The 27,861-nt window shown below is 43.9% G+C and overlaps 1 protein-coding gene across 2 annotated transcripts in view; it reads right to left on the bottom strand.

The window, feature by feature from the left end:
• Tram2 (translocation associated membrane protein 2) overlaps positions 1 to 27,861 on the bottom strand; it is a 75,187-nt gene that overhangs the window by 7,158 nt on the left and 40,168 nt on the right. For both annotated transcript variants that reach the window (XR_007109510.1, XM_047558663.1), the window contains exons 3-9: positions 10,903 to 11,012; positions 10,288 to 10,404; positions 3,937 to 3,995; positions 3,023 to 3,107; positions 2,401 to 2,471; positions 990 to 1,094; positions 564 to 707 (exon numbers count right to left, since the gene is read on the bottom strand). Coding sequence is in view for 1 of the 2 variants with exons in the window: in XM_047558663.1 (XP_047414619.1) it covers positions 564 to 707; positions 990 to 1,094; positions 2,401 to 2,471; positions 3,023 to 3,107; positions 3,937 to 3,995; positions 10,288 to 10,404; positions 10,903 to 11,012 (691 nt within the window). In the remaining variant the exon portion in view is untranslated. The remainder of the gene's footprint in view (positions 1 to 563; positions 708 to 989; positions 1,095 to 2,400; positions 2,472 to 3,022; positions 3,108 to 3,936; positions 3,996 to 10,287; positions 10,405 to 10,902; positions 11,013 to 27,861) is intronic.

The raw sequence follows: 27,861 nt of genomic DNA, 5'->3' as shown, positions 1-27,861 counted from the left end.
GCTAATATAAGCTCTGCAAATATTGGTAGAATTCAAATGACTGAACTATGATATACCTGAAATAAGTGTGAGAGTGGCTCTTCATCCAGCACGTCACTGAAAAGAGGAGAAACCTTGGACAAGTCACACCCTCTAAGGCCTATGGACTCATGGAAGCACATGGCTTCTGGCTGTCCCTTGGCCACTGGCCAAGCTCTGGATGATAGGCGTTTAAGGAGTCCACACATGGTTGTAATGATCAACTGGAAGACCAGACGTGAAACCACCTGTGCACCACAAAGTGTTGCACAACGGTAAGAGGATTTGTATTTGGATTGAGATCCTGACTGCAGTCTGAGAAAATCAGGGCTAGGAAGTGATGAAGGTTTTGAGGGAAACAGAAGGCTAGTATCTCCTCTCCCCTCAGGCCGGATGTCCAGAGATTTCCAGCTGTATCTCTGCATGGAGGAGACTCAAAGATCTGCTGCCTCCTGACCTTCTGCAGAAGTTATGCCAAGTTCAGGAGGTTCCTGGAAGCAATCAGGGAGCCCTGAATCATCACCTTGGGCTTCTGCCCAACTCACCTGCAAAGTAAGGTGTTGAAGTTCCCTTTCTCAGGGTCAAATGCCTGGTTCTCCATGCGAGCTAGTCCAAAGCCAATGGCCAGTACAGCAAGGGTGAGAATGAAGAGGCGTGTGACCCCGAACACAGCAGCCCAGGCATTAAACCTGCTCACAGAGGCAGAAAAGACATGTAAGTCTGTATGGCTCTTGAAAGAACCTTCACTCATACCCTGAGTGGGAAGAGGACCCAAGGGAGTCCTAGGAAGGTGCTTGAGAGGTATCTTCAAAAAGACGCCCCCTCCCCACTACCAAATAACCTCAGGGCGCTGCCTGTAGACAAGTAGGCAGCAAAAACCCAGGACAAGAGCCTCTAACTGCTCAGGTCTCAAGGGAGGCCCATGCTCCCTACAGCCTCTGAGTGAGTCAGTCCCCAGCAGCTCCACTTACAGCTTCTCATTGTTTTCATCTGCGAAGTAGAAGAGTCGTGCCATGTGGAAGAGGAACTCAGTGGAGTACTGTAGAAGCAGCAAGATCAGGCCCAGGCGGCTCAGGCTGCAGGGAGAAGATGAGCTTTACTCTCCCCACAAGCAGAAGCCAAGGCCCCATCTTGCCCTAGGCTGTCCTGTATGCCTGGACACCTGCTTTCTACACCACTTCCTGGACTGGCCCTGCCTCATCCTTTAAGATTCAGGTTAGCTATTGCACTTTTAGGAGATTTTCCCAAAGAATGAACCACGTGGCTCTTCCCTGCCTATCTGGGTCAGGTCTCCTTGCCTGTTCCCACCATGAACCTGACATAGGCTCTTCATAGCACTCGGCACCTTTCACTTGTCACCCTGCTAGAACCAAGCACATAAAAGGTGCTCAGAACAAATTTGCCAAGGTTGCTGTCTGATATCATTATCACAATCCTTCAGGCTGAGAGTTGGGAAGCAGGAGGCACTTTTCTATGTGGTCCTCCATGCACACTGCTAGGGAGATGGTGCAGACTGGCTTCCTTAGACCCATTCTGCATGTGACATGTGAGCATCCAATACCAAGCACAGCTGGTACATATCCCTGAACCCCTCTCCAAGGCCCATCCAGGAAGTGACATGGCTCTAGGCTTCTCTAGAAGACCAGAGTTTGAGAAACACTGTCTTCCTGGACTCTAGTAACCTAACTCAGTCATTGTCACAGAATGTCTGCTGCAAGAACCCAGGAGACAGAGGTTTGAGGACCTCCAGGCACACAAGCAAAAGTTACACATAGCAAACCCTCAAATGATAGCCTAGAGGAACTTTAGGGAGCTCAACCCTGTGTGGACAAAGCTCAAGTGAAGTTGAAATTATGAATGAAATGACATATTCATCCTACATAAAAGAGACCCTCTAGATCAAACACTACAGCAACTCTATATACTTCTAGAAAAATCAAGGAGTAAACTATTCTCCTTTACATTACAAACCAAAAAGAAAGAATCCCAGGGCCATGAGCTCTAGCAGTAGAAGCCCAGATTTGGGCTGCCTTTAACCTGCAAAGCCATGGTTCAAAGGCCAGCATCTGTCAAAGTCTTCTCTGGCTTTTCTCAGGTTGAGGTTGTCACTCTCTGATTTCCCATGGCTGATAAAACAGACCTTATTATAGTGCTCATCACAAGTATATTGTCCTCACCTATTTTTATGTTTCTCCTACCAGATAGAGAATAAACTACTGAAGATTAAAAAAATACTCCATTATCCTTTTCTGTATCCCCATGTCTTAGCATGATACCTGGTACACAGAGGGCATCTAATAAATGTCTGCTAATTAAATGACTGTGAATAGATGCAGCAACAAAAGAGGGAAAGGAACTCTGGTGGTTAAGGATCTCACTCACTTTAAGAGGTATGCTCCAGCTATGTGGACCAGGTACAGGCAAATGTACTGGAGCTGGCGGGGAATCTCCTCCTGGGAACAAGAGCAGCAGACAGTAAACTTGTTCATTCCCTACCTGAGGATGCAGGGGGTGGAGGGAAAGTGTGAGGCCCAGGTCCTCCTAGCCCCTCCAGGACTTGGAGGCTTTAACCCACAGTACATGTCACACCAGAGTCCCTCATGCTGGGCAGCAGCATCTGGTCTCATGTCAGAGAGCAAGGTTTGGGCTGAGAAAGAGAAGACGGGAACTGGGAAAGAGGACTTTTGGAAATAACTGAGAATGAAACAATTAAAAAACAAAAAGGGTGTGAGAGTGAAAAAATCTCTCCAGTATCTTGATATTAGATTTTTCCAAAGCCACACATCTGGTGGAAGAGGCAGGCAAAAGATTGACGCTGGTCATGGGGATCCACGTGGCACTGCCACAGAGGCTGGGTCAGCATTTACCCCAAACACCAAAATACTCCATTACCAGTACACACTCTGTGCTCTAGAGGAAGGCAAGGGAGGTAGACAAAGGGAACGCAGGAGGGGAGTGGAGAATGAGGCACCTCCCTGGGGAGGCAGGAAAAGTGCAAACTCACCTTCCGTACCTTCTGGAAGTAAAGCTCAGGAAGTGCATGCAGCCAGTAGGCCAGCTGGCACAGGTAGAAAAACTTCACCTGAAAGCTGGAGAAAAGGGAGGAGTCACACGGAGCACCACATCCCGCCGGTGCTTGCCAAGCATGCGGGGAAAAGGCACAGGCCAAAGCTGCGGGTGATGATCTGGTCCCGGATCAGATCTTGCCCTAGGGAGCAAGGTCTGCCACCACCGCACCCACAGTGGCCATGCCATATATAAGACTATCTAAAAGGACATGGAAAGTCCATGAAAGGAAAAAGTAGTAATCACAAATATGCAGAGGAGGAGGAGCTCTTCAGCCTCCAGAAGGGAAAGCTGAGGAAAGAACTGATTCCAGAGCACTCTGGATAGACACGGTGACCACAGAACACAATGAACAATGGCTGGCTTCAAGTGGCAAAGGAAGATCTAGCTCAGCTCTACATCCTTTGCTATACTTACTCTGAAAGATCACAGGAGAGGCAAAGGGTGGCCTCCTGAGGGAGACAGGCAAGGTAATGCCAGAGAGGCAGGGGGTGCTGCCTCTGACAGAGCATAAACCACAGAGGATGGATGGAAAGACATGCTGTGAATGTGAGTAGGTCACCAGGAAGGCACAAAGTCAGAGGACTTTGTGGAGAGTGTTGCTTTGTATCTGTTTCATGCAATTTAGGTACCTCTGTGGGAAGAGCCAGTGCAGATGACACTCCATTTGGGGACTCTCTGGGAGGAACAGCTCCCACACAGGCCTACTGCCCACAACACCATGCCTCAATAGGCTCAAGGCATGATCTGGCCCTCATGCCAGTTGGCCCTGTAGTGTTCTGGTCACACTGTGGGAAGAGAAGCCAGGGACCACTTGATTCTCCTTAGGAACTGAGTCACAGGAATACTCACGAGAGGTACACGTGCGGGTAGTCTTCCCAGAGGCTTCTTGGGTTTGTTAAGTATCCTTCCTGTGGTGGGTGAGAAAAGAGCACTTAGGGATGTGGACATGGGACCCACTGGGGTCCTGCCACTGGTCCAGGGGTCATGGCTGCACCCAACCTCTACCTGGCTGGAAACAGGAAGGAACAGGAAATGTGAAAATACAGAATCTCTGTACCTGGGACACGCTGGCTCTCTTCCACCTGTGAGTCACGATCTAGTGGGAAGTACCATGCCTGGGAGTCTGAACACCTGGGTCTGAATGTGGGCCTGACATTTACCAGCTGTATACACTGTACAAGTTCATTTGTTTCCCTAAGCTGTAAAATGAGGTTATGAATGCTACCTCAGCAGAGTTATTATTGGAAGTCAATTTGATAGTTTCTGGACAATGTCTAGTACGATGCCTGGACTGTAGGCACTCAGGAAATCCTTACAGAATGAATAAGCAAACGAACTAGAATCAACACCCACTGGAAAAGTGAAAGTTGAGATTGACTTTTCACATCACCATAAATAAAAAGAACATCGGGGCTCCGCAGACCTCACTGCGCATCAGGACTCTGACCCCCATATTATGTTGCATCATGATTGCCACGTGTCTCAGACACTCTAGTGAAGTTCCTTCACGCTAGAGCATTTTCTTGCTCTCCTTTATGTCCCTAATAACTAGCACAGCACCCTGTACACAGAGGGAGAGACAACCTGAAAATCTTCCCATCACACAACATCTAGAAGTGGAATTTAGCAAATACACTTTTAAGAGTAAAGCAGAGCTCACAAGAAAAAAGGGAAATCCCCTGGAACTCAAAGAAACAGGAAACTAGAAGCCAGTGCAGTAAGTGACCTGTAGCAGCCCAGATGGCACTAGTCTTAGGGCTGGGGTTGCTATGCCCACACAGAAGACAGCCCTGGGAGGTGCAACCCAAGATGCTGGTATGAAATCAGGACCCTTGAAGGGCTACAACCTCAGAGAAAGAGCAGTCTAGAAAGTGCTGCTGACCCCAAAAAAGAGGTCTACTCAGCCAGGCTGAGGACAAAAACAAAAACATTTACCCCAAACAACTGAAATGTCAGGTCTGCCCTCGCCTGGGTCTGGAGTTGAAGCCACCTGGGCAATTCAGGAACCACCAGGCTGATGAATCAGTATAATGGTGTGTTGTGGTCCAGTGACACCCTGAGGACATACCATCATCCAGAGATACACAGAATCCCCACAGATAAAACCTTGAAATGTAAAACTGATCGTAAAACATAGGAGGAAACAATACACTTTCATGCAGCAAGAATCAACTGACACAAGAGTCGAATGACAATATGCTGGTTGAATAAATGAATGATGAATGCTTTAAACAATTTCTTCTGAAAAAACAAAGAGCTCGTGTTTGTCACCTCAGAGAAGTTTAGATTAATATGATCTCTAAAGAGAGAAGGAAAGGGAATACAGAGAAAAATCTAAAGTGAGATGGCTTTTCAGTAGCACAGCTAAAATCTGAGCTAGGCCACCAATCTTCTGGTTCTAGAACACCAAGAAGCTTGCCTCAGTAAATCAGAAAATCAGTTGAGCTGGTGGCTATTATGGTTTAGATGTGGTGTTCCCCAAAAGCTCACATGCGAGACAATGCAAGGTTTGGAGGAGAAATGATTGGATCGTAGCCTTAACCTAATCAGTGAACTAATCCCTGATGGAACTGACTGAGTGGTAACTGGAGGCAGGTGGGGTGTGGCTGGAGGAAGTGGTTCATTGAGGGTGTGGCTATGGGGTATATATGTGTATTTGGCAAGTGGTGTTCTATCTCTCTCTGCTTCCTGATCATCATACCATGCTCTTCTGCCATGATGTTCAGCCTCACCTTGAGCCCTGAGGAATGGAGCCTGCTGTCAATGAATGGAGACTTCTGAAATCATGAGTCCCTGAATAAACCTTTTCTCCCTACAATTGTGCTGGTGGACTCTTCTAGTCACAGTGGTGAAAAAGCTGACTAAAACAGTGGCTTTGATGAGAAGCCTGAGAACCTTAACTGTTTACCCCAGGTTTAAGAGCAGGGATTTTGCAATGCTCAGGAGGATGAGAAGGTCAACTGGTTTGGTGAGAAGCATTCAAGGCTATTGTCTATTGGATCTGAAGTTGTATTTCCAACTGAGGACTGATCTACCCACCCTTGATCACTAATGCCCTCTGTCCTATCATTTGGGGTACAGTCCACACTGCCCCAGTGCCATAACTTGGGCCCCCACAAGCACAATGATCTGACTGATAGATCCAATCAGATACACATCCCAATGTAGTCACAGTAACTTACTTTGGAAGGAAAGGGTCTCACCTAAACCCTATGGCCCCAATTCTAATCTCTTCTCACACCTCCACCACCCTTGGTCACACACAGACTGAAGCACAGAGGCAGGCAGCTGTGGGCATCAGGGTGATGGCAGTGAGCTCTTTCACATACACATATTGCTGCTATCCATTCACCTCCCTTCTCTGCAATTAACACATCAGATCTCTGACCCCAGGCATGGTGACACCTGGTCTTCCACACACTCTGCCTTGTTCCAGGGAAATCAGAGGGGTAAGAACATCCCTTCCTAAAGGAAGCAGCAATGCACTTCACAGGAAAAATGGTACTTCTGGGACTGAAGAGGCACTCTGCCAAAAAAATAAAATAAAATAAAATAAAAGGATGGGCCAAGAATAGCAGTGCTGCGAGAATGCGGCAGCCTGCGTGGTCTTGTGACTGCAAACGGGAACCCTCTCTGCTTGGCCTCTTTACTTAAGAGACAAAGAGGTCAGAAACTGGAGGCCAACAAGCCAAGAGAGCTCCCCAGAAAAATACTGCCTTCTTATGAATGTCCAGTCCACTGGGACTGGAGGAGGATGGGAGGAGGGAGGAAAGTTGGGGGAGCCAGAGGAAAAATGACTCACTGCTCTGAGAACAGCCTTTTCCAGACCTGTGTCCAGGCAGCTGTTTGGGGGTGAGCTGGGACTGGGCTGCCTCTGAGCTCAGGCATGCCAAGATACCTGAATTCCTGGGGGTCAGAGGGGCACAGCAAGCACCTGTAACCCCTTCCAAGTCCCATCCAAGGCCTCCACAGATGGTTTGGGGGAGTTCTTAAATACTTTGTTCTCTCGTGAGCTAAGCAAGGCCTCAGCGTGCTGAAGCGATTCCTCCTTCTTCCCCAACAGCCTTTCTTTCGGGTGTATGAACAGAAAGAACCACAAAAACAGCAGAAGCCAGACATAACCCAGCCAGTTGCTTGAATCAGACACTGTCTATATTATTTGTCCATCAGAAACAACCATGTGCTACAAATCTCCCCCAAAGTGACTAGTCTATTAGGAGTAGCCAGTTCTGACACTGGCTTTCCTCCGCTAGATTCTCACTAACCAGTGAGTTTTAGGTTTTAAAATATGAGGTCAGACAAACCAAGGAAGTCAGGCAAATGCTCACCCACACTGCAATCTCTGGGGCTGTTTTATTGTGTGTGTTTTTCTCTTTTCCCCTGAACAATTAGTAGTATATCAAAGATAGATTAAAGTAGAGGTTGACGATCTTATTTGGTTGGTCCAGTCACACTCCTATCACTCTGCCTGCATATGTGCTAGAAGGATGCCTGAATCAAACACTCAAATAAAACTGGTGTTTTGGGTAAGAGGAATTTGGGGTATATTTTTGCTTTCTTTTTTGGACTTTCCTATATTACTTTTTTAAAAAACAATTATCTATGATGTTTATGAAAATCATCAATTCATTACCTACAAAATTGGTGAAGGCTAGAGAAATAAGATCATTTGAAGCCTGTTCATTCCTCACAGCCAATATTTAATGAGCACTTAGTATGTGCCAGGCACTATACAAGGGGTACAGCATAAGCATGGTGTCTGCTAGCAAATAACTCAGGGTCTAGTGGGAGGCAGGCACAGAGAACTACACATGAACCAGAAGAACATCAATAATGGGTGCAATGTGGAAAATGCAAATGAGGGGTGTTCTGTGAGCAGGTGACCTTTAGGTGGAGACTAGATGGCAAGAAGCAGCTAGCCATGTGATGCCTGCAGAAGCAGCACTTGAGGAGAGGAACCACCAGGACACAGCCTAGGAAGCAGAAATGGCCAGGACAGTGAGAGGAACAGAGGTGGATACAGCAGGGCTGTGTCCTCTCAGATGACACCAGCAAGGCCAAGAGGGCCCACAGCACGCGAGTGAGGGAAAAAAAACAATTTTACCTCAGCTATGAGAAGGGCTTTTAGGGAAGGTAAATGTATAATTTTACCTGGGTTTTATACAGTTCCATCTGGTAGAGCTGATTATGGGCTGGGGCAGGAGTGCAGAGTGGACACAGCCTCCCTCTAAAAGGAGGATGTTCAGTGTGCGGGTGAAAGATAATGGGCACTCTGGCTTCACAACCTCAACACTACTGACATCTGGATCAGAAAGCCTTCGCTGTGGAACTGTCCTGTGCAGTGAAGGGTATTTGGTAGCGTCCCTGGGCTCTACCCACTGTGTGTCAACAGTCTGTTGCCAGATGGCCCCAGAGGAGCAAACTCTGTGCAGGTGGAAGACCACTGGGCTAGGGGCAGCTATACAGGTAGAAAGCATCAGACAGAATCTCAGTGTGTTTTGGGGGACAGAGCTGTTGGCCCCATTGATGAACTGACTGGAAAGTGAAAGAAAGAGAAAAATCATGAAAAATCTGCATGATAACAGAAAACTATGATTTTTTTTTTTTAAACTAGTGGTTTTTACTCCTTTTATAGAATTCCTCTTGCTCCTCCATCACTCTTCTCCCACGCAGATGATGAGGCAAGGAGTATAGTGGTGTTATTAAGAGTTGGGGTCACCAGAACTCTGCATGTTGCTCTGGTCTCCACGTCCTCCTGAACGTGCTGAGTGGGGAACTGCTCTCACCAACCAACATAAAAGACTGTTTGGAATTTCCCTAAGAAAAGTCCTACATGTTCCCAAACTAATTTCCATCATCCCTTTTAAGTCTACAAAGGACTGAGAAGTAAGATAGCAGTTGAGTGCTTCACATGCTAGAAGGAGTATTAAATAACTTGGCTCTGGCCTCCAAATCTGGGCCCCATGTGTCACAGCTGGAGTGGAATGTCTGGGGGTGAGGGTGGAAGGGTAAAGTGATTCAGAGATGAGGCAACGGTTCCCATCAAAGATTAGTTACATGTCCTTTGGGTATCCTGAGACCATTCTACCTCAAAGCAACTATGGTCTCCAGAGATGGGCATGAACTCACTGGGGGCTGGGAGAGGCCTGAAACTCAAGTTTCAGGACAAGAGCAGGGTACATGCAGGGTAAGTCCACCCCTGGAGAATGACATGGGACTCCAGCTCAATAGAACAGAAGTCTTAGTTCCCTCATTTAAAATTCCTAGTGTACTACTTAAAAAACTATTTTGTGATGAAATAACTGGAATAAAAGCAATATACAAAAGGACATGTTGACTCCTGTTTTGAGAATATTAAGTCCATTTCAGGTCTGGAGGCACAGTTCCTTATGATGCAAGGGCCTGTCCCTGTCACAGAAGGAACAGAGGAGGGATTCGTGGGAGGCAGTGAAGGAAATCTCAAAGAGGTCATAGGGTTGTTGAATATTCCACACCTTAGGCCTGAATTTCTCATGAGATCAGGTTACAGACAGGAGGGACTCCAGGGAAGGGTGGGTGTTAATTAAAAACTTCCTAGCACAACAGGCAGGGTCTTGTTACAAAGGACTATCCACATTCCTTTGTAGGAGGGGATTTTGCTATATTAAAGATGGCTTGAAATAAATCCTATTGTAGAAAGGGGAGGGAGCTAAATCATTTGAGCCTGTAGGCACATGTAGGAAAGGGCAATATGTGGACAGGGCAATGCTGACCTTGGGTATGGGAGGCCAAAGCAAAAGCAAAACAGAAAGTAAGCTGGATTTGGAGCTGGACCTCCAAGGCCAAGCCATCTTTGCAACTTTGGAAGCACATGGCTATGGATACACTGCAAAATCTGAGCTTGAGAATCTTCAATCTACAACACAGGTATTGGAATGAACATGAAATTGACCTCATGGAATGGGCGGGCCAAAACAATATAGTGCTAGTAGATACATGCTATCATTATGGACAAGATAACTCTCTTCAGCTATAAAGTGGCATCTAAGTCATTTGGGCTATCATGAAATACTTTGAGGGTGCGAAGAGTTTCAGCTCTAAGAAACTTACTCCTTACTCTTCTTCCCTGCAAGTCCTTTGCAGTCATTCATCGGCAATCCAAGAGAGAGAGTTGCCTCAGGGCCCACCTCTCACCTGTCAGCAGTCCCAAGGGCCACTCACCGTCAACACCACATAGAAGCACCACACCACTGAGCTGAGATGAAAGACAACCAGCTGTCCAGATTCATTGAACTTGCTGTGTTTGACCTTGGAGAGATGAAGCCGTTTGCTGATTTTCTAAAGGACAAAGAAAACCTTGCATATTAATAAACAAGGGTATTCATACCTGACAGATTCAAACTCATTTCCTCCCCATGAAAGGATTAAACATTCTTAGATGTCTGAAACCTACTATAAACCAAGTTATTTAGTGTAAGCATGCTGCATACATGCAGGGCTTAGCTTAAGGTAAGCGTTTTGAGAAAGGAGCAAGATTCACATCTGTACTCTACACATAAAAAAAATCCCTTAATCTTGCCACATACAAGAGATCTACGAGGACACTGTCCTGTCATATTTCAGGCAGTTTCTCCTGTATCATAAATACTGCTGTGCCACGTGCTGATTAATGAAGGCAGAGACCAAAGTGTGGTAAGGGAAGTCCATCAACAGGGCCAGCCAGGGGATACAAACTAGGGAGAGCACGGATTCAAAACTGCAGCTTCCTCCAAGGTGAGGTCTTCCACCCCAAGGCATCTCCCCAGCTCCTGATCTCAGAATCCAGATGTCACTTACATCTAAAATGTACTCTTGAACCACAGCGTGCAAGATGATGGTGATAAAGATGTAGAACAAGATCGTTACCAGGTCCTTTGGGCCGTAGTGGTAGTGCACCGTCTCGCTGTCTATGGGGGTAAAAAGAGTTCTATCAGCATCCCCAGGATGAGGAAAAGCTCTGCAGCCCCAAAGTGAAAAGACATGAGAAGCAGAAGGTACCATCAGCCTCTACCTGTTTGGTGTAGCATTGGGCTTAGAAGAACGTTTCTGCCCTAGCCTCCTAGCTAGCCTCTGGACTTGGCACTTGGGAAGCACAAATCAGGATGGGCTAAGTGCATCACCATATTTTGATGTCTGTATATCTCCTCAGTCTGGGCAGGAGAGCACAGCGGTTAGGAGCTAAGGGTTGGGAGAAAACCTATTTCCATTACTGGCTCCATCAGAACCTGGTTGTGTGACTGTTTAAGTGACTAACCTTTCTGTGCCTCAATTTTCTCCCCTGTAAAATAGGATTACAGTCACACTCCATCAAGGAAGCGCAGCATGGGGGTAAAGAGTGTGGACTCAGAAGCTAGACTGCCTGAGTTTATATCATAGCTCTGTCTTTTGCATCCCATGTGACCTCTATGTGTAACTGAGTGCTTCAGTTTCCTTATCAGTAAAGTGAGGATAAAGGTTCTTGTATTATAGGGTTATTGTGATAATTAGATGAATTAATAAGTATGAAGTGCTTAGAACAGAGTCTGACACATAGTAAGTGCTATATGTGTATTTGTTATTGTTGGGCTACTATGAGATGAGGACTGAATGAGGTAGTTTGTGTGCCAGATGCTTATTACAATACCTATAAGTTACAGTAAGCCTGCAACAAATGGGGGTTCATTAGATAATGGTAATAAATTAGATGGAATCCCAGACACAGAAGTCTTGAAAAACTCTGCCAATGCAGCCTTCTTCACAGACAGAGAATTTATCCACTGGTTCCAGTAGCAGGCGGCAAGGCTGCAGGAGCCTGGGGAGCGCCTGCAGGGATCTCGAGGCTCTGTAACCACCATGCTGAGCAGACACAGGGGCTTCCTCTCCAGCTGTTCTGTGTTGCCCTGAGTCATACACATGAGTCATAGTTTTGCTGGAATGCATTTACCAGAAGGTAGGCCAGGGTCTGGATAGCCAAGAATGAAGTAAAGCTGAAGTGGATTACTGTGAGAGTCACCCTTAACCTCAACACCCTGCACTAGGGGAATGTGACAATGGGTGGTATCAAGGTCAGAGAGGACATGAACTTTGAAATCAGATAAACTTTCCTTTTCCCTTTCCCTCCTCTTTTCCACAAAGACCTACTCTTGTGAGAGGCTACAGGCTAACCTTTGAAATAGGGAGATAAAAGATGTTGCCTGCCAGACAGAGGCACAGTGACATGTGCCTATAATCCCAGCAACTCTGGAGGCGGAGTCAGGAGGATCACAAGTTAGAGGTTAGCCTGGGCAACTTAGTGAGACCTGGTTTCAAAATAAAAATAAATAAATAAATAAAGGGGGGGAGGGGGTTGGGGATAGAGCACCTCTAGGTTCAAACCTTAGTACTATGGGGAAAAAAAAAAAGGACACTGTCCTTGGTGATCGACTGCACAGTCCAGCAAGGGTACTGACAAACATACAATTACACTACAGAAAGGCACATGCTGCCAAACAGCAAACATAGAGGGCTGCAGGGACAAGGTTGGGCACTAGCTGGGGTGGACGTGCAGGGGTCCCTGGTCAGTGAATGGGATGCCATGGAAACCTAGGAATAGGTAGGTGGTGGTGTGGGCATCCTAAGAGGAAGCAGCATCTGCCAGGGGTGCAGGAAAGGGTAGATGGGCAGCTGAAAGGTAGTCAGGGCAAATGAGGAAGCTGTCATGAATGGTCTATGTGCCACTGATACCCTGAAGGCCAAAAGAAGACATCCAAAAATTCAAATTAAATAGGAAATCAATGAGACTTGAGTGTTAGAACGTTTACTCAACAGCAGTGAACAGTGGCACACCTGGAGGTGAGGACACCCAGAGGTGAGGGCACCTATTGAGAACCTGCCCTGTTATGCAGGTAAAGAATCATGGGGCTGAATTAAAGCAGGAAGAGAGAGGAGGAGGATGTTGATGGAGAAAGAAGAGGAGGAGGAAGGGTGTTGATAGTGAAGAACAGATGAGATGTGGTGGCAGATAGGAACCAGGCACTGAGGACAGAGAAGACACAGGAGGTGAGGGAGGAGAGATGTGTGTGTGACTCTACCTCCTGTCTCTGCTCCATCTGCGAGGCTGGGATTGCATTTTCCCTGTCTTCCTCATAAGGGAGGATCAAAGGCAGCATATTTTGGATCTATAAAATAGCTAAATACACTCAATGTTTCACCATCAGACTATCATTATTAGGCAAAATGGATTTTACTGAGTCAAACAAGTACATGAATTCATGAAGCAACACCCATGGAGGCTTCAGGTTGTTTGTTCTAAAGCTTTCTGAGGGTTGCCTGCCTTTCTCTACTCCAAACACTATGGTTCCAAAGAGAAGTGGTTACTCTTAAATCCTGGAAAGGAGAATGGATGCATGGGACCTGGGGAGCAGCTCTGCAGCAGAACACCTGCCTGGTGCACACAAAGCCCTGGGTCCGACCCCCAGCACCACAAAAAAAGAAAGGTAGGTAGGTAGGTAGGTAGGTAGGTGGGTGAATACACTGTTGTGTCCTTCACTGTTGAGCTGCATGCATGTGTGCTCATCACAAACCATGTGCAGGGCTCTGGACTGGGCTGGGAAGAGAACAGTGAGGCAGGTGGGCAGAGCCCCAGCCCTCTTGGAGCTTAGTACATGTTATGGTTTGGATGTGAGGTGTCCCCCAAAAGCTCTCATATGAGACAATGCAAGGCGGTTCAGAGGAGAAATGATTGGGTTGTAAGAGTCTTAACCTAATCAGTGAATTAATTCCCTGATGGAGATTAAGTGGATGGTAACTGAAGTGGATGGTACGGCTGGAGGAGGTGGGAATTGGGTGTGGCTTTGGGGAATATATGTGCACCTAGCAAGTGAAGTCTCTCTCTCTCTGTTCCTGATCACCATGTGAGCTGGTTTCCTCTGCCTCACTCTTCCACCACGATGGTCTGTTTAACCTCCAGCCTCAAGGAATGGAGCTGGCCTTCTATAGACTAAGACTTCTGAAACCGTGAGCCCTCAAATAAACTTTTCCTCCTTAAAAGTTGTTCTGATCAGACCTTTTAGACACAGCAGCGAAAACACTGACTAAAACAGCACAATATACCAAATCCTCATATACTTAAAAACCATATATATACATAGTATAATGTGGTTGATTTCTTTCCTTCCTTTTCCTGTCCCTCTACCCTGTCTCCTTCCTCTACTCCACTGATCTCCTGTCAATTTTCATGGGATTCACACTCCTCTTTTTATGTATATCTATAAAGCACCAATTAAAAAAAAATTATACATGAATAGAAGAAAAACCAGTAGGGGAAGGGCAACAGCAGGAGGGAAGTGGGAGGGAAAGAGGAAGTAATGGGACCTGAAGTGGAGTAAATTCTATTCTACGCAAGTATGATTATATAAAAATGAACCCCAATATTATGTATAACTGTAATATGTTAATAAAAAACATTTTTAAAACAGTGGCTAAGGAACTATGGCTCATCAACAACGACCACAAAAACAAACTCAATTTAACAAATGGGTAAGGGATTTGAATTGACATTTTTCCAAAGAAGGCATATGAATGACCAGTAAGTACATGAAAGGATACTAAATATCACTAACCATTATGAAAATGCACCAAAAAAAATCAACTCATACCTACTAGGATGGCTACAATTAAAAAAGTATGGGTGAAGATGTGGAGAAATGGAACACTCGTGCCTGTTTGTGGGAATGTAAAATGGTGCTGTCACTATAGAAAAAAGAAGAGTAGTTCCTTGAAAAATTAAAAATAGAATTCCTATATAATCCTGCAATTCTACTTTGAACATTAACTCAAAAGAACTGAAAGAGGGATCTCAATGAAGTATTTGCACATCCTCACACACAGCGCTACTGACAACAGCAAAAAGCTGGAAGCAGTTCAAGTGTCCATCAATAGACAAATGGGTAGACAAACGTGGGGTCCACATACACTGGGATGTTATTCAGCCTCAGAAAGGAAGGGAATTCTAACACAAGCTACAACACGGGATGAAACTTGAGGACATCACGCTAAACAAGACGACAAATATTACGATTCTACTGGTATGGGGTTCCCTGAGTAGTCAAATTCATAGAGACAGAAAGTAGAAGAGTTGCTGGGTACAGGGGCTGAGGAGGAAATGAGGAGAGGAGTCACTACTTAATGAATAAGAGAGTTTCTATTTTCTAAGATGAACCCAGCTTTGGAGATTCATTTCACAACAATGCAAATGTATTTAACATCCCTGAACTATATACTTAAAAATGGCAAAGATGGTAACATTTATATATATTTTACTGCAATTTAAAAATCAGAAGAGAAAACCAGCAGACAGGTGTGGTAAGTGCTCTGAAGTGGACTCAAGGCTGGGTTGGGGGAAACTGGGGGCCTGCACAGGTTAGGACTCTCAAAGGGCCCCTTATAGATCACGCTAAGATGCGTGGATTGTGCCATTAAGGCAGTGGAAAGTTCCTGAAACTGTGGATCTTAGTCACACATTTACAAAGATCCCCCTCCTGCCATATGGAGCCTGAGTTAGTGGGCAGCAGTCCGGGGGTAAGGGCAAGAATTCCTGGAGATGGGGAGACAAAAGGGTGTCCTGCACCTAGGAGGGTGGCAGAGCCATAGAGACAAACTTGTTGGATAGATCTGGGTGACAGAATCAAAAGGACCAGCAAATGGCCTGGCTGCAGGGAATGATTTCAAGTTGCTTCTGGATTTTTAACTGTATTCTGTAGCCCTCGTTTTTGGTCTCAGAGTTCTTCAGTATGCATTGTCTTCTTTGATACGCATAACCATCTCATGAGAATGGCAAAAAGTAGATGAGGTAACAGAGTTCAGAGTTCAGAGACTTAAGGGATATGGTTCATTTAGTAGCTCTCCTGGTTTTCAGTGCTCCAGTCCAGCCTCCAAAGGCCACCTTGAAGTCAACAGAACCCCAAACCCTCTCCAGGGTTTCATTGCTAGTAATATGCTGCTCCTTTGCACTCTTTCTCCTACACTCACAACAGTGTCAGACCCAAATTCTCAAAAGCAATGCTCTAACTCATACAAATCACCTCAACTGCTTTCTGCCTTGTGATCTTCCTATTTTTGATCACAGTAGCAAAGCAAATTGCTTGGACTCCCTTCTGCTTTCTAAAGAACTGCAGGCATTGGAATTTCATTTAAACAAACTGATAACTGATGATTTAAACTTTTATTAAAAAAAAGGTTTTGATTGTTCACTAATTCTTATAAAAGGCTCTCATTACCCAAGTTAGAGTACCTGGTCCTTACAGATTACTCTGTCTATAGGCTCTCATAAAGAATGGCAATGATTTGGCAGTAACCTTTCATAATTTTTTAGAAGAGTAAGTTTAGGCATGTCTCTGGGCTACTAGATCAGAAAGGTAACTGATCATGAGCCACAGAAAAATGCCTACAGGGATCAGGTGGAAACAAATGAGCAAGAGATCCAGGTGTCTTCAATGTGGAGACCCATTAGAGGAAGCAAGCAAAATTCTTCACGTCCATACAGAAATATGCTTTTAACTATTGTTTAAATGTATCACCTTCTTGGTGTATCTTTCACATCTCCACTTTGAGAAACAAGTCTCAAAAATATCCACTTTCTTTTTAATTTTACTAAGAGAAACACACCAGCTAACACTGGGATAAATGGCAACTGACAGGCAGCCTCAGTGTCAGGGACAACTAGAGTGAGTGTTGACTATGGAAAACTCCTGAATGTGTGCTCGTGAGGGTGAGGGATCTAGTAGGGCAGCTGCTTCTCAGCCATTATGGCTGCAGGGGAGTTAGAGCCCAGTGTGGGCAGATTCCTGATATTTCAAAAGCAGAGAGATCTTTATAAGAATCATCTGGTTTTGAAATGTTGGTGACTAACTCAAAATTTAAAAAAACAATATATGAGCCAACACTAAACAGCTAAAGAAAACACATCTTCAGGCCAACTCTGATTACAGGTCACCAAACTGTGGACAGCCTAAATGACCCAACACCTTTCCAACATCAATATTCTATGAGTCTTCCATCTGTATCCCTCCTGGAATACATCAATATGCACTAATGTAGAATTAATTAGCTTTGGAAGAGAGAACCTCAGTAGTGCTCTTGCCCTGTAGATGGGCCATCCCACCACCTATCAAAAGTGACATTACTCTGCTTGTCTTTGATCACAGATTAAGAGAGACCTAAATAGTCAGCAAGCCTAGGCTGTTTTGATGACCTCTGTGAGTGGCTATCCCTTCTGGAAGTAACATTCTTTCTGACCCTGTTTTGTTTCCTATAACAAACAGACACTTTCCTATATTGCTTACCTCACCTGTAAGCAGTGTCTCCTGCCTGCCTGAACACTGCTATGCAGTCTCTGACCTCCTCCTCTTCTCTTGGGCTGGTTTCCATGTGTTGCTGCCGTCCCATCTGCTTTTCAGAACTCATTAGAGTCTCGACAGCTGCCAACAAGCTCTCTTCCTTTGTCTGAAGAACTGGTTACTTAAAGAGTATCACAGTATTCCCTGGGCCCTTCTTTCTCTCCCAGTTTCTTTCCTAATCCCTGAAAATCTGGATTTATAAAATTGACAGCCAACTCTGTTCACATTATTTCAAATCTTATACATTATATATAAATCCGGAACTTAAAAATGAAAAAGTTCACCATAAACAAAATTGAGAGGCTTGGGGTACAGCTCAGTGGTAGAGCACTTGCTTAGCATACCCAAATCCCTGAGTTTGATTCCCAGCACACACAGAAGTAAAAAAGGCAAATGATCACCTGGGGAAAATATTTACAATTCAGATCAGAAGCAAATGACTAATCTTGTCAATATGTAAAAAGATCCTAGAACTTAAGGATAAAAAGATCAAAAATCAGCAGAAAAAAAGGGACAAAAGATATGAACAGAACATTCACAAAGGAAACACAGATGGCTCTCACACACTGAAAAAGATGCTCAGCCTTACACAGAAGAGAAATGCAAATAAAACCTACCCTGAGATACCATTTCATACCTATCAGACTGGCAAAAATCCAAAGTTTGACAATACACTTTTGCTGAGGCTGCGGGGAAGCATCTTACATACTGCTGGTAGGGGAATGCAAAACGGTATCACCTCTTTGGAGAGTAATTTGGCAATTTCTGTCAAGATTACAAATGCATCAACCCTCAATGCAGTAATTCCACTTCTGGGAGTATATCCTATAGCTGGTATTGCCACAATAAAAATGACACTTGTACAAGGTAATGAACTACAGCATTATTTCTAACAGTAAACTAGTAAAGTATTCCAAGTTGTCTTCATTTAGAAAGAACTAGTAAATAAGATACAGATATACAGATTGGGCATCCTAATGATAATCCAAAATCCAAAATTTTTTGAACACCAACAACATGTAGTACAAGTAGAAAATTGCACACCTGACTTTATATGACAGATTGCAGTCAAAACGCAAGCACACTAAAAATACTGTATAAAGTTACCTTCAGGCTAGGTGAATAAGGCATATATGAAACATAAATGAATTCTGGGTTCACACATGGGTTCCAGGCCAAAATATCTCTTCACACATATGCAAATATTCTAAAATCACCAATATCTGAAACCCAAAACACTTCCTAAGCATTTAGGGTGAGACATGCTCAACCTATAATGTATCATAGCTACTCAAAGTGTGGCCACAGCATCAGTATCATCTATAAGCTTAGAAATGTACATTATCCAGGCCCAATCCCAGTTTCTGACAACTGGGTCAGAAACTCAGAGTAAAGGACCCAAGAATCTATTTTTAAAAAATACCTCCAAGTGATTCTGATCCAGCTAAAATTAAAGAAGAACCCTATTAACAAAAGAACCAGAGAGGAACAAAATGAAAAACAGGTAAAACTAACCAGGGAACTTAGAATGGCCACTCAAGGCCTTGGGATGTGGTATTTGCCAGAAGGGACAAGAGGAAGCTGGGAACGCTGTACCTTGGTCTACACTGTGACCACATGGATGTGGACATACATGAAAATGAAGCATGCTGCACTCTTATGAACATGTGCACATCACTGAGTTGCTGCATACTGATACAAAATGATAGCCAGGATACATTATTTAGTGGGGAAAAAAAAAGCAATGTACAGAAGAGAACACATGGTATTCCACTCTTCATGTAAGAAAGAAGGAGCAGAGAGGGCATGGTGGTACAGGCATATGTAAACCCAGAGATGCTGGAGGCTGAGGCAGGAGGTTTGTAAGCTGGGGATGGAACTCCTGGGTTCAATCCCTAGGATCCCCAACTCCATCCGAAAAAAAAAAAAAAGAGAGAGAAAAATGAAAAAATATGTACTTTCAGTTGCACAAAGCAACACTGGAAGGTAGATAAGAAATCCAGGAAGGGTACTCAGGAACAACAGTGATTCTTATAGGGGACAGGATGGGGAACAATACTTTCACAGGTTATTTGAACCTTGTGAAAATATTTCCTATTCAAAAATATTTTTTAAATAAATGTTCAAATTCTCCCTAATTTGCTCAAATTGCTAAAATAAAGTGGTACCTTCATCTTGTTGTTCTATTTTAGCCCCATAATGTCCAGGAACATGCACGAGAAGACCCAAAGTTCACTCCTGGAGCTGCTACTAGATGATCATGTGATCTAAGGTCTCTCTGACTTAGTTACCACTCCTAGACAACAGGAATAAAACCAACTATCTTTTTTTTTTCACAAAGTTATAAGAATAAAATAGATAACTGACTTAAAAACTATAAAGTGATGTACAAATAAATGAAACCATTATACCATATCCACAGAAAGAATCAGAAGATGAAGGAACAGAACAGTCACTATACAACAACCAGGAAAAAAATCCTATTAGGGTACTCATATGGGATAAATAAAACAAAGGACAGTTGTAAGCCATTTATTGGCCAGGCACCATATTGAGCATGTCTGGTGACTGACATCATTTACTCCTCACAGTAATCCTGAGTATTATCCCTGTTTACTGACATGGCAGCTGAAGCTCAGAGACAAGCAGGAACTGTGCCCTTAGGACCTGGAGCTTGTTGGGTGGGGCCGGGAGCGCCAATGCCAAGGGTCACACCCAGTCTCTCCACCAAGCCTCTCTGCTTCCTGATTCCCCTTCAAATCACATAGTGGGTGCATTTGTTGAGACTTGAAGGGCTGTCACACTCCCCCAAGGTGGCAGGGAAGAGAGGGGCTTAGGACACACAGGACCACACAGACTCAAAGGGCAGCATTCTGACCCCCACGCACACCCCAACCTCTAGGCTGCCAGGCCACTTCCTCTCTGGTCTCCCAACCTGGAAGACAAGGCCACTGGCATTTTAACTACAAGGACCATGCTGGTTCTCAGATACATGTGTGTATAGACACACACATATGTGCACTATTATTGACTGAATCATACCACACCCTCTGTCCCTCCAAAAATATGTTGGAGTCCTAATCCTCAATACTGGAATGTAATCTTATTTGGAAGCAGGATCTCTACAGGAATAAGTTAAAAATGAGGTCATTAGGGCAGGACCTACGATATGACTGGTGTCCTCAGAAAGTAGGAAATTTGAACACAGAGACAGACACTGAAGGGTGACAACGTGAAGAGACACAGGGAGAAGACAGCCACCTATAAGCCAAGGAGATCAGAAACCAATTCACATGCGCGCACGCGTGCGCGCGCGCGCACACACACACACACACACACACACACACACACACGGGCAGCCTATAAAATGAAAGATCTAGGTGAAAGATTTTCAGTTACCATTTTAACCTCATTGTGTTTTGCAATCTATTTTCTCCAATTTTATACTACCATAGGACGACAAGAATACAATGATGGGACAAAACGATGACAGTGTGGGGTTAAAGAGAATTTAGTAAGAAAAGTCCCGAAATTCTGCACTGTTTTCTGGAGGCACCATTTCTTTGTGTAGGGCTATAGTCTTCCCTGTGGGATTCAGGAAAGAAATACAACAAGAATTCCTAGGTGCCAGGCACAGACCACAGACCCACTGCAGTTTACAAATCCGTGGCTTCATATGACACTCCCAGACATGTCACACGCATTCAGTAGACTGCCAAATGCAGAGAATGCTTAAAAAAACAAACTCACTGAGAGCCATCCAGGAAAAGTAACCTCAAGGACCACATGCAACAGCAATAACAACAACAACGAAAAAAAAGAATCTAAAATTTGGGCATTTCTCTACTTGTATAAAAATAACAATTTCAACAAACCTGTTGTTAGAAACTGAGGACAAAAGTTATTACAAGAAAAACAACTGCTTAGGGAAAAAAGTATCCTGGCTAAAAAGAAAAAGAAATGGGGAGGTGACAATCAAGATGTGAGGTGGGGTCTGGGCCAGAGGGTACGTGGTAGGGAACAAAAGGAGAAAGGGCAGTGCCCAGGCATGGAGCTGGCTAACAATTAGCCATAGCACCTTGGAGGTTCCGCTCACTTAAGACTCTAGGAGCTCCACACTGAATGGGCTAAATGTTCTAGGATATGATGGGGAATGGGATAAAATCAAGTCTAGGATGGAAGGGGACCCCTCTAGGTGGCATGGATGTGTTCATTTGTGAAAATCCATCTACTTTTCTGCACAATAGTTATACCTAGTAGATTTTAGTGGGGAAAAAGAAATCAAGCCCAGGCTAGCTGTAAGTGCTAGGTAGAGGCTCCCCAAGGCCAGGCACACTAGCGGCTCTAGTAAAGTTTTCTTTTAATTATACAGACAGAACCTTGAGGCCAGAGGTGATCTTGGTGGTTGTTTGGCACAACAGGGCGAGAACAGAGCCAGATCTGTATCCTTGGTGGGTATCCCCTTATGCTCAACACCCAGCCCTTCTAAAGCTTCCCTGGGCTCTGGTGATGCATGGCCTGCGGGCAACCCAGCCCCTACTCTGCCCTTAATCAGTACATCTTTGGGAACGTAATCATCTCTGAGTTCCTGTTTCCTGAACTGTAAAAGTATCAGGCCAGGCTAGATGAGGCTCAAGTCTCAGCTGTAAGAGCCACAGGTTCAGGATGGGTAGCTTTCATCTGTAATTCAAGTTCAGTTTCCATCTCCGGAGCCACTGCTGCCCACCTGTCTCTTGCCTTTCTTGTCCCCCATGAGCTCATCTTACACAGAGGGGCCCAGTTTGATATGTGGTGCCAATCTTTCAAGTATATGACACAACCAGGAGTCTAATTCCTGCCAGCCAGGAAAGGAAATAAGAAACTGAGTTCTGGACAATGGTCTTTGACTGAAGGAGGGCTTAAAACCATCTGTCTGAAGTGGTTTATGCAAGCAGTGTGTCTCATCTTAGAAGGGGCTGTGAAAACAATCACCAGGTTACAGTGCAGGAGGTTCCTAAGCTTTTCATCTTTAGCTGCAAAATGCAACACAACAGATGGAAGTGATAAAACTAACGGGGATCAACAGAGCCAGGGGATAGTTCTTTGTCACCTCTGCTCACTGCAAAACAAGCCCTTCCTTGAAGAGATCCCTCCAGTTCAGCCTTTCTGCTCTAGGTGTGCAGCACCTGGCAGGCCCAGGAACAACAAAGTTACCAACACTTCTTTCCCAAGCAGCTGCAAACCCGGCTGGAAATCAAATCCACTCAATGGTACGCCCCACCTCTCTCCACCCCTTACCAGACCGAATATTTATAGAAAAACCAAAACTGAAAGAGGACAGAAAGATGCAAATGAATTACTGGATTTAGTGGGTCTCTCAATCTTACCTTTGAGGTTAGAAGCACAGGATTATTTAAAAACCTAATCGGAGTTTTTCACCTACATAACCTATAGCCAATTTCTCAATTTTAATGGGCATCTAAGGATCCTGGGCTTCCTATCTTCCAGTAACTCCTGGGGTTGAGACAGTGACCACTGATCTCCATTTGCAGATGAGTGATGGAACTCCAGAAATTAATGGTTTGTCCAAAACAATTCAGCATCTTAGTGGCACAACCTAAACAACCATGTAAATAAAAGTTTGACTCCAGTGGGCCTTTACCTGTTGTTCTACATCAGAAAGGAGGCCAGCAGTCCTTGAGACTGCCTATAAGAAGAATCAAACTCCTATTATTTTCTGACTTTTTACAGTCTATATATAATTTCTTACCATAATACCAAACACCTTGTGGTATTTTAATCAGAAAGACGACTCAAGAGTTTCTAAGAGTAAGAATGGAAACCTGACATTTTATTCCTTGCAAGAATTGTGTAAGGGGGTATGGTTGCCAAAAAACAAAAACAAAAAAAAAACTGTTAAATTTGAATTTCAGATAAACAATGGGTAATTTTCTAGTATAATTCTGTCTCATGCATAACTTGGGATATACTTATACTAAAAATAAAAAGTATTCAGTATTTATCTAAAATTTAAATTTAAGTGGCAGTCCTAGACTTTTATTTGCTAATTCTGGCAACCCTAATAGGGTGGCAAGTAAAAATAAGAAGAGTAGGAACCAGTAAAAAAGAATAAGCCATCCTGCTTCATCACTGTAGACCATAAAGACAACCACAAGGAGCCCCGTGTGGTGGTTACATTAGGATGAAGAGCATCATTAAAACCACTCTGTGTTCATCTCTCCCTGGACCTTAATTTTAATTTGCTGATTACAATGACACAAAATTCTAAGTCTGTATCTGAAGGAATGGGTTGGACTGTGTCCCTTTTACAGTTCATCTGATATCCTAACTGCCAGCACTCCAGAAGGTGGCTTTATTTGGAAATAGGGTCCTGCAGATCAATTCTTTAAGATGAGGCCACAGTGGAGTGGGAAATCTGGACACAGAGACTGACATGTGAAGACTGACATGCTGCCACAAGGTGGGAGCTGCCAGAAGCTTAGAGAAAGGCCTAGAACAGGCCCTTCCCCAGCACCTTCATTGGAGCATGCCCCTCCTGGTCCTTGGTCTCAGAACTCTAGCCTCCTGAGTCTGAGACAATAAATTTCTGTTGTTGAAGCCATTCGGTTTGTGGTACTTGTCACCACAGCTCTAGGAAACCAAGACTGGGAGCTTGGAAGAAGGGACTAGAGAAGAGGGAGACACACCTAAAAAGTTAAGAAAAACCCTTGACATCGCTACTGTGTCTCTTTTTCTTAGAACTTGAAAGTTTCAGTCCGGGAAGACAGATTTAGAAATGACAGACCACTTTGCAATAAAAAGTCTCTCCCCTATTAAAATTCCATTGTAAATGTTGAGTTGAGCAAGTTACACAGGACTTAAAGAAGTCTTAGAAGTCAGAATTTACCCTGGTTATACAAAAAAGGAGACATTTCCAAGTACTTTCAGTCCTGAAAAGGTTTTTGGGGAGGGTTTTAGAAATTACAGCCTTAACAGACCTGTTATTGTAAAGTATTTTTTCCCACGAGAAGTCTGTTTTCCTCCAGTTCTTACAAACCAAACATTACCATATTGGGTGGGTGATTAAGGAGCTCAAAACAGAATTAAGCAGGCTATTCTGATTTCATTGTCTCTCTTGATTATTTTCTTGTCAGATTTTGAATAGCCCCAAATGATAAGATTTAAACAGTAGACTATTTAATAATATTTTATCTTCTTCTAAAGTAACTGAAACCCCCTTGGTCTAGCACAGATTCTAATGTACCTCTACCCAGGCCTCCTGCAGTCCTGGAGGATTCCAGAAGCAGACTCCAATAGTCCCACCCTGGAAAAATGCCACCCCTGGCTGGCTCCAGGCACACTGGCCTGTGTTCAGTCACTAGAACATGCTGGGTGTTTGTTCCTCTGTCAAGTGCCTTTGCACATGTGAATTCCTATTTCAGGAAGGCTTGTCTTCTGCCCAGACCCTTCTTTGTGTCCCCAAGCACAATCCTCCCTCACCCCCAAAGCTCAAAAGTCAGCTTTTCAAAAACACCTTTGACCTCACTCATTTTTACCAATCACATAGCCCTGTATATTTCCTTCATGACCTTATTGCAATTATAATTATGTACTGTTTATTATCTATCTCTCCTTTAAATTACTTGACACCTAGGCCATCCCACAACAGGCACACAAGTATTTGTCTGGATTGAACACTGAACTAATAATTAAACACACAAAGGCAGGATGAGATAGACAGTGGCACTCCCAAGACAGTGAGGAGTTCTTTATGCCAGGGGTTGAGTCTGGCCCTGGAGCACTCAGCCTACACTCCTCAGCCAAGCTGAGAGACAGACGTAGTAGGTTATCATTTGTCTGTTGATTTCTCTGAGAAGGCTCTTTCTATGATAAAAGGATGTCCTGAGCATGTGCACACCAACTGTTATGATTCCCAGGACAATAGTTTCTCATGGTAAATTATTAGTGTTGAGTTATGATCTGACATTCCATATAAGTTGCCTTTGGGGAGAAATGAGATGAAAATATCAGCACAATATTTGATAGTTGAACATCTCTTTATAAATTTACAAATTGGCATGCTGACCTTAAAAAAAAATGCCTATGTACTTTATATTTATAGAAATTATTCAAAAATTTAGAATATATGGGTCATTAGTATTAGATAACAGGATATTTTGGAAATGCATCTAAAATCTTTAGCTAGTATATTATACTTGACCCAGAAATTCCAGTAGTAGGAATTTATCCTGTGAAAATAATCATGAATGAACACAAAAATCCAGCTAGGAGAATGTTCACTGTAGTTTACAATAAAAACTGTAAACAAATATTCAATAATATGAAGTTGATAGTGGTCCCTATTAAGAAATACTATGAAGCTTTTTGAAGTATCTTGTTGAACGGATTAATAATCAATGACGGGAAAAGGTCCATCACATTCTAATAGCAAAAGAAGTATTTCACCCCAAAATGTTTTAACTAAAGTTTTTGTTGAGTGTGAGGTCAAGTGTGGTTTCTATCTTCTTATGTTTTTCTGTATTTCACACACATAAATGTGTTGTGAAAAAATATTTAAAAATAAATTTTACCTAGTCAACAAATATTATATGACTCTATGTGTATGAGGGACCCAGTGTATCAAATTCACTAAGACAGAAGGTAGAATGGTGGTTGCCAAAGGCTGCAGGGAGGATAGAACAGAGTTATTGTTTAATGGGTACAGAGTTCTTGTTTTGCAAGACAAAGAGAGTTCTAGAGATGGATGGTACCACAATGTGAATGTACTTAGTGACACTACACCAAATGGTTAAGATGGCAAATTTTGTACTGGGTACAGTGGCACATGCCTGCAATCCCAGCTACTTAGGAGGTAGTCAGGAGAATCACTTGAGCCCAGGAGTTTGAGGCCAGCCTGAGCAACATAGCAAGATCTTATCTCAAAAAAAAAGGTAAATTTTATGTTATGCATATTTTACCACATTTTTAAAAATTTGTTTGAACTGGGACTACAGGTGCGTGCTCTGCTATTTCACCACAGTTTCTAAAAAACTAAAAAATATATATATAGTTGGATCTATAGGTATCTCAGGATTTTTTAGTGACAGTAAAAGAAGCCTGACTTTGACCCTGGACTATATGGCACTGAGAAACAGTATCCATTATGCCCATCAGGGCTGGAGTATGACCTGGGACAAACAGGTCTCTGCCTTGTTTCCTGGTCACTCATGTTGCCTGTGGCCTTTTCTGGCTCATTGTGACTGAGACATGCTTTCTCATGGTCTCTTATTCTTGGGAATGGAATTCTTCCTCTTTGCCATTGTGCTTCAGTTTGACTCTTCAATGAATGAACTGCGTTGGCTGCCCCAGAAGCATGACTTCTGCCAGAGCCTGGCCACGGTGACTGCAGCGGACAGGTAGGCCCAGAAGAGGTTTGTAGCTGCAACTTCTGTGGACCATAGGATTCACAGATTTGCCACCAAAATCCTTCCACTAGTAGCTGGTAGAGTCAGACACAGAAAGGAAACTCATCTTCCTCTCTAGTGCAGAGGAAGAGAGGAGAGCTAGATTCAGCAAGCAAACATCTTCCCCTTGTTCAACAAGACAGTACCTAGCACTTTCCAACTAAGAAAGTGATGGGAGCTGGGGAGGGAGCTGAGAACTCCAATGCAGACCCCTGGCCCAAAGGCTGGTTTGACATGCAGATGTGTAGGTTTGGTCTGCACAATGGTGGCCTGCTCACAAAATTTCAAAATTAGTTGCCAACATTTAAAAATCAAGTTCTTCCTCTTCCTCTTTCCCTTATACCATTCCCCTTTGATAGGGCATCCTACATTGCCCAGGCTGGTTTGAAACACGCAATCCTCCTGCCTCAGCATTGAATAGCTAGGAATACAGGCACATACTACCATGTCCAGTTCCTTTAAATCTTTTATTTATTTGTTTGTTTGCCTATTATTTTTTGGTGCTAGGGATCAAACTCAGGACTTTGTGCAGGTTAAGCATATGCTCTTCTGATGAGCTATAACACCTAAAAAACAGGGCATTTTTACCTAGAGATTTCTTCTGGTTCTCTATGGGGGGAGGGAATAGAAGTTCTCAGTCACCCTATGTCAGTAACAACTATATGCTGACAAGTGGCTGGAGGTGAGCAGAAGCTACCCCTTTAGGTGAGTCCTCTGCTCAGTCCAGCCCAGTCCAGCTATGTGCCTGCCTGGCCCTGCTGCTTCTAGTCATGCAGCTGCACAACTGCACTGGAAAATGCTTGTGAGGACCTGACACCTGGCATTACATAGGCTCCCCACAGGTTCTCAGTAATGCTCAGCAACTGCAGGTCAGCTTATGGTGCAACAGCTGAGATAAGTGACCTTCCTGACAGTCCTATCAAGACATGTGTCTAGGCCTGGGTTTACTCCTGACCCCA

Source organism: Sciurus carolinensis, chromosome 7 (genome assembly GCF_902686445.1).
Source record: "Sciurus carolinensis chromosome 7, mSciCar1.2, whole genome shotgun sequence".
Lineage (NCBI taxonomy): Eukaryota > Metazoa > Chordata > Mammalia > Rodentia > Sciuridae > Sciurus > Sciurus carolinensis.
This window is presented reverse-complemented; position numbering and strand designations above follow the sequence as displayed.